The 12926-nt window shown below is 34.5% G+C and overlaps 1 protein-coding gene across 3 annotated transcripts in view; it reads left to right on the forward strand.

Annotated features, from left to right (window-relative positions):
- The window catches only part of ZRANB3 (zinc finger RANBP2-type containing 3), a 306476-nt gene that overhangs the window by 184342 nt on the left and 109208 nt on the right, over window positions 1-12926 (forward strand). For all 3 annotated transcript variants that reach the window (XM_078451346.2, XM_078451347.2, XM_078451348.2), the window contains 2 exons: window positions 3099-3330; window positions 7451-7536. In XM_078451346.2, the coding sequence (XP_078307472.2) occupies window positions 3099-3330; window positions 7451-7536 (318 nt within the window). The remainder of the gene's footprint in view (window positions 1-3098; window positions 3331-7450; window positions 7537-12926) is intronic.

Genomic DNA, 12926 nt, shown 5'->3' on the forward strand with positions numbered 1-12926 from the left:
TCTGAAAATTATAAAACAATGATGAAAGAAATCAAGGATAACACAAAGAAATAGACATTCCATGCTCATGGATTGGAAGAACAAATATTGTTAAAATGTCTGTACTACCCAAAGCAGTCTACACATTTAATGTTGTCCCTATCAAAATACCAACAGTATTTTTCACAGAACAGGAACAAACAATCCTAAAATTTCTGTGGAACCACAAAAGATCCTGAATAGCCCAAACAGTCTTGAAAAGGAAAAACAAAACTGGAGGGATCAAAATTTCATACTTCAAGTTACAATACAAAGCTGTAGTAATAAAAATAGTGTGGTACTGGCACAAAAATAGAAAGCATAGATCAATGTAACAGAATAGAAAATCCAGAAATAAACCCACAATTATATGGTCAATTAATCTTTGACAAAGGATGCAAGAACATACAATCGGAAAAAGAAAATCTGTTCAACAAATCATCGACAAATTGGGAAAACTGGACAGCAGCATGTTAATGGACTACTTTCTTACATCATACAAAAAAATTTACTCAAAATGGATTAAGGACCTAAATGTGAGACCTGAAACCATAAAAATTCTAGAAGAGCGCACAGGCAGTAATTTCTCTAACATTGGTTGTAGCAACTTTTTTCTACATATGTCTCCTAAGGCAAGGGCGATGAAAGCGAAAATCAACTATTGGGACTATACTGCAAAAAAAAAAAAAGCTTCTGCACAGTGAAGGAAACCATCAACAAAACTAAAAGGCAACCTACTGAATGGGAGAAGATATTTGCAAACAACATATGTGATCAAGGGTTAGAATCCAAAATAGAAGAACTTAACACAACATCCAAAAAAGCAAACAACCCAACTACAAAAGGGGAATAAGACATAAACAGACATTTCTCCAAATAAGACAAACAGATATCCACCAGACACATAAGAAGATTCTCAGCATCATCCATCATCAGAGAAATACAAATCAAAATCACAATGTCACTTCACACCTGTCAGAATGGCTAAAATCAAAAACTCAAGAAACAAGTGTTGGCGAGGATGTGGGGAGAAAGGAACACTCATGCCCTGTTGGAGGGAATGGAAACTGGTGTAGCCACTGAGGAAACCGGTATGGATGTTCCACCAAAATTAAAAATAAAACTACCATATGATCTGGTAATCACACTACTGGGTATTTACTGTAAGAATATGAAAACACTAATTCAAAAGGATATATGTATCTATGTTTATTGCAGCATTTTTTTACAATAGCCAAATTATGGAATCAGCCTATTGTCCATTGATGGATGGATATCCCATCGATGAATGGGATACTATTCAGCCATAACAAAAGAATGAAGGGGTGCTTGAGTGGCTCAGTTAAGCATCTGACTCTTTATGTGGGCTCAGATTATGATCTCATGGTTGTGAGATTGAGCTATGCATCCGTCTTCTTTGGATTCTCTCTCCCTCTCTCTGTTACTCCCCTACTTGTACTTTCTCTCTCTCTCTCTCTCTCTCTCTCTCTCAAAATAAATTTTAAAAAAACTTAAAAAAGAATGAAATCTTGGCATTTGCACCAACCTGTATATAGTTAGTATAATATTAAGTGAAATAAGCCAGTCAGAACACAAATAACATACCATCTCACTCATATGTGGAAACAGATGAACAAAGGAATAAAAAAAAAAAAAAGAGACAAACCAAGAAACTGACTCTTAACTATAGACAATGAACAGATAGTTACCAGAGGGGAGGTAGGTAGGGTGGGTGGGTAAAATAGGTGAAGGGGATTAAGAGTAGAACTTATCGGGGGGCCTGGGTGGCTCAGTCGGTTGAGCATCCGACTTCAGCTCAGGTCATGATCTTACAGTTCGTGGGTTCGAGCCCCACGTCGGGCTCTGTGCTCACAGCTCAGAGCCTGGAGCCTGCTTCTGATTCTGTGCCTCCCTCTCTCTTTGCCCCTCCCCTGCTCGCGCTGTCTCTCTCTGTCTCTCAAAAATAAATAAATGTAAAAAAAAAAAAAATTAAAAAGAAGAGTAGAACTTATCTTGATACTCACTAGGTGAGTACTCACTAGGAATTGTTGAATCACTATATTGTACACAACTGAATACAACTAATATAACACTATATGTTAACTACACTGGAATTAAAATTTTAAAAATAAATTAAAACATTTTTTAAATGCAATTGTTGTATTGTTGTATTGTAATATTTAGGAGCTCTGCCTTTTCTCTTAGGGGGTAGAGAACTGCAGAAGACTGACTGTCCTGTATTTTTTCACTGATGTTATAGAAAATGCTAAAGTAATGTATTTTATTGTTTTTTCATTTATTTGTCTAACTATTTAATTCTCCAAACTCACTAGGAGCATAACACTGCATATACAAAGATGAATAATAAGACATATTTTTTTGTCCTCATTAATTAGCAAAGGAGATAAATATGTAAATGAAAAATTTCGTTATAGCGTGGTAAATAATAATATAGATGTATGAATAATTACATAGTCCAAAAGTTAGAGATCTCTTGAGCCCCGTGTTACTCTGTATAAAGTGGTACCCTCTCTCCTTTCCCATACTTCATCACCCCATGGCTGGGAATTTTTGTTGTCATGGTTTCAAGGACTCTGCTGGTCTTAGTGGGACAGTCTAGGAATATGAAATGCCCTGCTGTGCACTGGACAGCCCTTCAATACTAAGTAGTGTCTTCAAAATCCCACTACCACCTGGGCTGAAAAATGCTGCTTGCCCTCTTCTCTGTGGGAAGGCTTCAATAAAGATTCAACTAATATTTGAGTATCCACTTTATCCACGATTCTAGGTGTCTGGAAGCAAATATTCTCAGAAGTAATATCCTAATCCTAGTAACATGTGGCTTGGTAGATGTGAAAATCTTCCAAAGACAATTTACCCAAAAATTTGGTTTTGGTTAACCAAAATTTTAAATTTTGCATTCTTGCTTGTCATATTTGAAAACTCTAAAATCTTAAAAGAAATTGAGTTTCAGCAGTATTTTTCTTTATTTCCTCTGAATTTCTTCCCAAAGAGTTGTATTGTTTATGATAAATTGGTTACTGAAATATTTTTAAATATATGGATTTTTTCTTCCCTAGGAGAATATCTACAAGCAAAGTGACAATTCTAGGTTATGGTCTTTTAACCACAGATGCAGAGACTTTGATATGTGCATTGAATAATCAGAATTTCAAAGTTGTTATAGTGGATGAATCACACTACATGAAGTCCAGGAATGCAACCCGCAGCAAGATTTTACTGCCAATAGTACAGACAGCCAAACGAGCCATTCTTCTTACAGGAACTCCAGCCTTGGGAAGGCCTGAAGAGGTATTAGAATCCTTAGACTTTGGCTTTAAAAATATATATCATTCACCTATTTTGCACTGTTTAATTTTAAATTAGTTGCTTCAAATGCTAGAAGAATACTTTGGGAACTTCTAGATGGCTATTAATGATTAAATACATCTTTTACTATGACTGTCTTCTCTATTTATATGTGAACCTTTCCTGTGCTTGCACATGTATATAAAAAAAATAGTTTTTACTTTTGGCATAAGGTTTTCATATTTAGTGTAAAGTTGTAATAGTCACCACATTTATTGTGGTTCTGATATGGTTTTAATCTTCACTTATCCAGTTTGTTGTTTTACATTTTAAGCTCCTTGGGATTGGATTTTAATCTATTTTATATCTTTTGTATTGCATTACAGAACTTCTTTCTATTTCTCTTTTACTTCAAAATCCATGGTTGGAAAGATAGAGAGAAACTAGTACTTATGTTCAGATCAGATAGGGTAATTACTTAGAATGGAGGAATAAGGTATTTGTTTGATACCCCATTTAGCCTTACTATTCTTAGAGCCAAGTAGAGCATGGAGTAATTAAAAAAGAAATGATGGATGAAATTCTTATGAGTCTGTAAGGGTCACTGTAACCTAGAGAAGTCCTTTCTATTAATGAACACTGAGTCATAGAAAACAATGTGCTTTTTGTCTTGTAGTTGTAAGAATTAAAGGCAATACTAGTTTGAAAGTATCTTGCTGTGTGTCCTGGCACATGGTAAGCACTTAACATAAGTAACAATTGTTACCTGATTAGTAAGCCAAGACTGGGAGATAGCTATTGGTAAGGTGTATTATGTTAATTGATTTCAGATGTTAAACCAACCTTGCATTCCATGATAAATCTCACTTGACTGTGTTATCATCCTTTTATTTGTTGCTGGATTCAGTTTGCTTTATTTTGTTAATGATTTTTGTGTGTTTATTCAGAAGAGATACTGATCTATAGTTTTCCTGTTATATCTTTAGTTTTGTTATCAAAGCAATACTGGTTTCATTGAATGAGTTGGGAAGTATTCTCTCCTTTTCTGTTTTTTAGAGGAGTTTATGAAACATTGGTATTTGTTTGTAAATATTTGGTAGAGTTTAGCGGTGAAGCCATCTGAGCTTGAGTTTTCCTTTGTGGGTATTTTTTAAATTAATGATTCATTCTCTTCACTGAATATATGTCTGTTTAGATTGTGTATTTCTTCTTGAGTCAGTTTGATACTTTTTGTCTTTCTAGGCATTTTTGCATTTTATCTAAGTAATCTAACTTATTAGTATACATTTGTTCATGGTATTCCCTTTCTTCCTTATGAGGTTGGTAGTAATGTCTCCTCTTTTATTTTGGATTTTAGTAACTTGAGTCTTCTCTCTCTTTTTTTAATTTGGGTAGTCTAGCTAAAATTTTCTCAATATCTCAATCTTTCCAAAAACCAGTATTTGGTTTCATTAATTTTTTTTCTGTTGTTTTTCTAGTCTCTATCTTGTTTATTTCCATTCTAGTCTTTATTATATATTCCTGCTGTTTTCTGTTTAGTTTACTCTTTCTTTCCCAATGTCTTAAGGTAGAAAATTAGGTTATTGATTTGAGATTGTTCTTCTTTTTTAACGTAGACATATACTGCTATAAATTTTACTCCTTGGAAAACTTGTTGTCAATTACTTAGAAAGTTAAAACCAGAGTTACCATGAGACCTAGCAATTCCATTTTTAAGTATATACACAAGAAAACTGAAAACATATATTCATAAAAAATTATATAGATACAGATGTTCATAGTAGCATTATTTGTAATATCCAGAAAGTAGTAATAAGCCAGTGTCCATAACTGATGAATGGATAATGAAAATGCAGCCATAAAAAGGATGAAGTACTGATACATTCTACAACATGGGTGAGCCTTGAAAGCACTATGCTAAGTGAACGAAGTCAGACACAGAGGCTACGTACTGTATGATTCTATTTATGTGAAATATCAAGAAAGGCAAATTAATGGAAATAGGAATCAGATTGGTGATTGCCAGGATTAGGGAGAGGGAGAATAGGAAATGACTAGTAATGGGTATGGGCTTCCTTTCTATAGTGATAAAAATATTACAGAATTAGATAGTGGTCATTGAGGCATTTTGTGAATATATGAAGAGCCAGTGAATTATACACTGTAAAAGTATGAACAATAAAAGTGATATATGAATTATTTCTCAATGAAGCTGCTAATTTTAAAAAACATACTAAAATAACAGACATTACTATGTGTAGCCTATCAAAGTTATAAAAATGAAAGATGTCATATTATTGATGAGAATATAAATTGGGACCTGCATTTTACAGTGTAACACAGTAATATCCATCAAACTTTAAAAAGCACGTGCCTTAAACCCACCTACTTCATTTCCAAAAATATATTCTACAGTCTCATCTAATGGAGATGCAGATTGGTGGGTAGGTGGATGGTTGGGTAGATGGATGGATAGATAGGTAAGTAAATAGATAAATTATTGATAGATGTTGTAGATACATATACCTACACCTGCATATGTTTATATATGCACACATACACATACATAGACTTACATGATGTTATTAACTTTTATAACTGTATAAAAGCTAGAAACAGCCTATATGTCCATGATCAGGAGACTGTTTAAATATTTTACAGTACTTCCACATGGGAATGAGTGCCATGGGCCTTTAAACAATGCTTTATTATGGTAATACTTTGCTTAGTTAATTTTTAAAACTAAGTACAAATAGATGTATATGTACTTTGATAAAGTCTAAGACATGTTTTAGGGGACAAAATTCTAGTTGTATATGTATAATATGATGATCTTCATGTGAATAAAAGAGAATGTACAGTAAAACCTTGGTTTGCCAGCATAATTCATTCCAGAAACATGTTTGTAATCCAAAGCACTTGTATTTCAAAGTGAGTTTCCCCATAAGAAATAATGGGGGGCGCCTGGGTGGCTCAGTCGGTTAAGCGGCCGACTTCAGCTCAGGTCATGATCTCGCGGTCCGTGAGGGCTGTGAGTTCGAGCCCCGCGTCGGGCTCTGTGCTGACAGCTCAGAGCCTGGAGCCTGTTTCGGATTCTGTGTCTCCCTCTCTCTGACCCTCCCCTGTTCATGCTCTGTCTCTCTCTGTCTCAAAAATAAATAAATGTTAAAAAAAAATTAAAAAAAAAAAAAAAAAAAAGAAATAATGGAAATTCAGATGATACATTCCAAGACACAAGAATATTCATATAAATATGATTACAATAATGTAATATAACAAAATAATTTTAAAATACAAAATATAAAGAAAAATAAACAAATGAACTTGCATTTACTTTTGAAAACCTTCGTGGCTGGTGTGAGGGAGACAAGAGACGAGGGTTATTGTGTAGGATGACTTTCACTATTACTGATGGATGTTGACTACAGTACAGTGTTAGTAAACTCTTGTCATATACTGTATTTAATATAACTGGCAAGAAGGCAGCAGAGAAAAGGGTCTGTATCTGCAGGCAGTATGACCTAGAATGAAGCAAAGGATTCCTAAGCTTACTCTTGTATGGAAAAGCAAAGGACTGTCCATAGGTGCTTTGAAGTGACAAAAAATATACTAGCGCCTTCCAGTGTTCTGAAAAATCTTTGATTTCTGCCAAACACCATGGCCTGAGACCAAGCATCCTAGCATGGGAGACGATCACCCACAATCTCTCAGGGAGAGAGAGTGAGAAGAACCATTGGCTCAGTTGTGATCATGTGACGTTCAGCATCATATACTATTGGTATTGCAAGAAATTGCTCATTTATCAAGTTAAAATTTATTAGAAATATTTGCTCATCTTGCAGAACACTCGCAGAACAAGTTACTCACAATCAAGGTTTTATTGTATATATATCCTTATGTAGGCATACAAAATATATAAATGTACGTTAGAGAAAAGGATAGCAGTTATCCCTGAAGAATAGGATGGCAGAGATGGGTGGATGAAGGGGGAGGAGGAGGCTTGAGAAAGAAGAGGTAGATTTTCTCTTTTCTTTTTTTTATTATTTTGTTAACTGGATTTATCATAGTAATAATATTTACTTCAAAATGTTGCAACATATTGAGAGCACTTGTGTTGTTACAGCTTTTCATGCAGATTGAAGCTCTCTTTCCACAAAAATTTGGAACATGGACCGAGTATGCCAAAAGATACTGTAATGCCCATATGAGGTATGAAAAACTACTTCCTATTAATTTTAATCCTCATATACTTACTGTGAACATTAAGGTTTCATTAGTCATTCTTTATTCCAGTGTTTTTCGAACTTTTGTGGTTATGGAATAATTTCTTCAAGTAAAATCTTGTGTGGAAGACCTATATATAAAATAAATAAAAGAAGTAGGTAATGACAGTTTTTCTTTATTCTAATTTACCTCCCATTTATTTTATTTTTGAAATTATTTATTTGTATTGACTGGATAAGTGTATACAGTCTACAAAAGTGAAAAGTAAGTTCCTATTCCACTCATGCCCCAGCCAACCATTTCCGTTCCCAGGTAACCACTGTTGGCGATTTATTGTGTATCCTTCTGGAGATACTCCATGCATTAAAAAGTACATATGATTGGGGCGCCTGGGTGGCTCAGGTCATGATCTCGTGGTTTGCAAATTCAAGCCCCGCATCAGGCTCTGTGCTGACAGCTCGGAGCCTGGAGCCTGCTCCCGATTCTGTGTCTCCCTCTCTCTCTGACCCTCCCCCCACTCATGCTCTGTCTCTCTCTGTCTCAAAAATAAATAAACATTAAAAAAAAAAAAAGTACATATGATTCTGTATGTATAATATCGTTTCATGTCATTTATATGCATATATATAAATATATAAGTATATATATAAATATATGAGTATGTATATAAATATATAGTTGTATAATGTACAGATTGTGTGCTGTTTGCTGTTTTCACCTAGTATGTGTTAGAGAGCTTTCTATATGAGTTCTTAAAAGGGCTTTGACATTCTTTTTGCTCTCTTTTGTTTTTAGTTTATTTTTTTAGTTTATTTATTTTTGAGAGAGAGAGACAGAACACGAGTTGGGGAGGGGCAGAGAGGGCGACACAAAATCCAAAGCAGGCTCCAGGCTCTGAGGTGTCAGCACAGAGGCCGATGCAGAGCTTGAACCCATGTGACATGAGATCATGACCTGAGCTGAAGTCTGACGCTTAAGCAACTGAGCCACCCAGGTGCCCCTCTTTTTGTTAAATGCACTATAATTTATTTAGTCTACCATTAATAGTCCTTTGTGGTAAATAGATGTTGGGTCCAATACAGCAGCGAATACCCTTGCACATTTTGAGAGGCAAAGAGCCTCTCTTTGTATTGGCAAAGAGGATGCAAAACTAGAACTGGGCCACCTGTCTTTTATATTCCTATCCAGTACTTACCATGTTTCATTTTACAAAAGTAACTTTACCTCCCCGTACCTTAACATCTTTAGCTCTAAAAAGAGAAAATAATTATTCCTGGCTCAAAGAGTTATTAGGAGACTTACATTAGCTAATATTTATAAGGCTTGAACAGTGAGTGGCATGTAGTGAGTACTCAATAATTATAAGCTATTTTAATATTTCATGTCACACACATAGCAGTAAGTCTGCAAGATAAATTTATAGAGGAGGAGTTCCTGGTACAATGTATTTGTATATTTTTTAGATTTTTTCAAACTATGCTCCACCATAGTATACCAATTTATATTACCACCAGCAGTAAGATTGTCTATTTCCCCACACCTTGCCACCATGTTCAAATAGAAATTATTTCATTTTGCTGATGAAATGTGACGGTAGTTGTTACACACATTTGTCTTCTCATGTTACTAAATGCAATTGAGCATTTTTTCATACATGTAAGAGTCATCTGTACTTTTTTCCTTTTTGTTGTGTTTATGTTCTTTACCTTTTATTCTACTAAACTTACTGGCTGTTTTTTTTCTTACTGATATACTGGAAATCTTATATATTATAGAAATTGGCTCTTTGTGATATGAGTCCCTTAGTCCCGTACATTTTTTCTGTGTGTGTGTGTGTGTGTGTGTGTGTGTGTGTGTGTGTGTGTGTTTTCCTTTATCCTTCTACAAGTTTTTTAAATAACCCTATGTAGTCATGGTGTTCTGGTGCTTTTTAAAGGACTGTAGAGAACAGAGATAGAAAGAGCCCTTCCAAACTGTATGAAGTCAGATGAACACTGATACCGTCACACAGTATCATACACACACACACACACACACACACACACACACACACATACATACACACACACACACAGACCTATTTTTACTTAAGATTGTAAATGTAGGAATCTTCAATATTAGTATAAACCAGAAACTTCTTAAAATACCTAGTATGTTAGCCATATGCAAATGGGATTCATATCAGCAAGTATAGTTTAATATTAGAAAATGTATTAATATAGTCATGTTAATAATGAAAGGAAAAACTTCATTATATCATCTCCATTTATGCTGAGATGTAACTTGATAAAATTCAGCATACATCATTGATTATAATAATTAATTTTTAATTATTGAAGTATAGTTGACATACAATGATATATTAATTTTAGTTGTACAGCATAGTAATTTAACAATTCTGTACAGTGTTCACCACAAGAGGTGTAGTCACCATCTGTCACCATACAATATTATTATGTTATTGACTATATTCCCTGTACTGTACTTTTCATCTCCATATTTTATTCTGTAACTGGAATATTGTACTTCTTTTTTTTTTTTTTTTTATTAAAACTTTTTTTTTAACGTTTATTTATTTTTGAGACAGAGAAAGACAGAGCATGAACGGGGGAGGGTCAGAGAGAGGGAGACACAGAATCTGAAACAGGCTCCAGGCTCTGAGCTGTCAGCACAGAGCCCGACGCAGGGCTCGAACTCACAGACCGCGAGATCATGACCTGAGACGAAGTCTGCCGCCCAATGGCCGCCCAACCGACTGAGCCACCCAGGCGCCCCTGGAATATTGTACTTCTTAATCCCCTTCACTTATTTCACCCAGATCCCCACCCACTCCCCCTCTGGCAACTACTGGTCTCTTCCCTGTATTTAAGAACTTGCTTTGTCTGTTTGTTTGTTCATTTGTTTTGTTTTTTAGGTTCCACATATAAGTTAAACCATATGGCATTTGTCTTTGTCTGTCTGACTTATTTCACTAAGCATAATACCCTTTAGGTTCATCCATGTTGCCATAAATGCCAAAATAGCGTTCCTTTTTATGACTGATGATGATTTTTTTTGTGTTTATATACCACATCTTCTTTATCCTTTCATCTATCAGTGGACACTTGGGTTGCTTCCAATTTGGCTATTATAAATAATGCTACTATAAACATAGGGATACATATATCTTCTGAATTAGTGTTTTTGTTTTCTTTGGGTAAATACCCAGTAGTGGAATTACTGGATCATATAGTATTTCTCTTGTTAATTTTTTTAGGAACCTCCATATTGTTTTCCATAGTGATTGCACTATTTTACATTCCCAGTCACAGTGCACAAGGGATTCCTTTTTTCCACATCCTCGCCAACACTTATCTTTTGCTACTAGCCATTCTGATTGGGTTATATTTAGAGGAAGCTGTAAATACAAATAGGATTTGGAGAATCATATCATTTGGAGAATCATACAAATATGATTTGGAGAATTGCATTTCCCTGATGATTAGCAGTGTTAATTGAGCATCTTTTCATCTGTCTATTGGCCATCTGTATGTCTTCTTTGGGAAAATGTCTATTCAGATCCTCCACCCATTTTTTAATCAGATTGTTTGCTTTTCCAGTGTTGAGTTTTTTAAGTCCTTTCTATGTCTTGTATATTAACTCCTTATCAGATATATCATTTGCAAATATCTTTCTCTGTTCATAGGTTGCTTTTTTGTTTTGTTAATGGTTTCCTTTGCTTTCCAAAAGGTTTTTATTTTGGTGTAGTCTGAATGGTTCATTTTTGCTTTTTTTCCCCTTGCCCTTAGGAGTCACATCCATGAATACGTTGCTAAGGGTGATGTCTCAGAGATTACTGTTTATGTTTCTTCTAGGAGTTGTATGGTTTCAGGTCTCACATTTAGGTCTTTAATCCATTTTGATTTTATTTTTGTATATTGTATAAAGAAGTGGTCCAGTTTCTTTCTTTTTTTTTGCTTGTAGCTGTCCAGTTTTCACAATACCATTTATTGAAAAGACTGTCTTTAGCCTTATCATATATTCTTGCCCCCTTTGTTGTAAACTAATTCACTGTATAAGTGTGGGTTTATTTCTGAGCTCTCTACTCTGTTCCATTAATCTAAGTGTCTATTTTTGTGCCACTGCCATACTCTTTGAATACTATATCTTTGTACTGTATCTTGAAATTTGGTATTTGAACCAAATTTGAAATTTGGTTCTTTTTTCTCCAGACTCCTTTGGCTATTTGAGGTCCTTTGTGGTTCCATATGAATTTCAAGATTATTCTAGTCCTGTGACTAGAACATGTCATCATGTCTTTCTATACATAAATAATAATAAATAATTTTAAGATATAATGCCAAATAGGCATGATGCTACATATTGTTAGGAAGCTCTTAGTCACAATTATTGCAGACTATAAATGCCAAAAGTTTGCTTACATAAAACAAACATATTAATTGGATTTATCTTTAGGGGACTAAGAAATCCTAGAGTCAGAGAATTTCATCTTTTCTGATTAGGATTTGTCATATGAGAACCGAAGTGTATAACTGTCCCTTTCTTGATTATTAATATATATGCTGTTGCAAAGAAAAAATGACATTTTGGAAATGCTTTATGATTGGGGAGATTTTGTTCTATTTCCTATTTACTAGAGAAAGCCACTTCAAGATTATTACTATGCTTTTCAAAAGACATTTTCTTCCAGATTCCATTTCAAAAATTTTATGTTATTCCTTTACTTCTTTACCTTGAAACCAGTATGGTATCATAAACTATGATTCAGATCAAGGCATTTCCTGGCATTTTAAGTTAGTTTGGAATGTTAAATTTTGTCCATAATGTTTCGATTTCATAAAGATGTCATTTTCACACTATAATTGTGCAGAAAGCACATTATGGTTAGATATTCAGTTCTAGACCCATATTTTATATTTGAAATATCATGGCTGTATTCAAATTAAGTTAAATGAAGCTTGAGCAAAAATACAACTTAATCTTGATAAAGTTTATTAGATACATATGAGATCACAAACAGAAGTATACTAATGCAAATGTGGTTTGGAGATGAGAAGTCTAGCTACCTGGTTTGACTTGAGAGGCACAGAGAAAGTATTACTCAACCAGAACATCCCATATGCACAATCTCTTACATCATTCACTGTACTGCATTATAGTTAGGGGAAGCTATAAATACAAATATGATTTGGATAGGCAGCACATTCAGTCATCAACCATTAGCACATTAGAGCTAGGAAAGACTTTAACAGATCACCCAGTCACGCTCTGTCACTTTCTAGGCACCTGGCAACATTAAATGGCTTGCGCTGTATCTGACTTCATCTTGCTTTTTTTTTTTTTTTTTTTCACTTTTCCTGGCAGTAAGAAAGACC

Source organism: Panthera onca, chromosome C1, assembly GCF_046562875.1.
Source record: "Panthera onca isolate mPanOnc1 chromosome C1, mPanOnc1 haplotype 2, whole genome shotgun sequence".
Taxonomy (NCBI): domain Eukaryota; kingdom Metazoa; phylum Chordata; class Mammalia; order Carnivora; family Felidae; genus Panthera; species Panthera onca.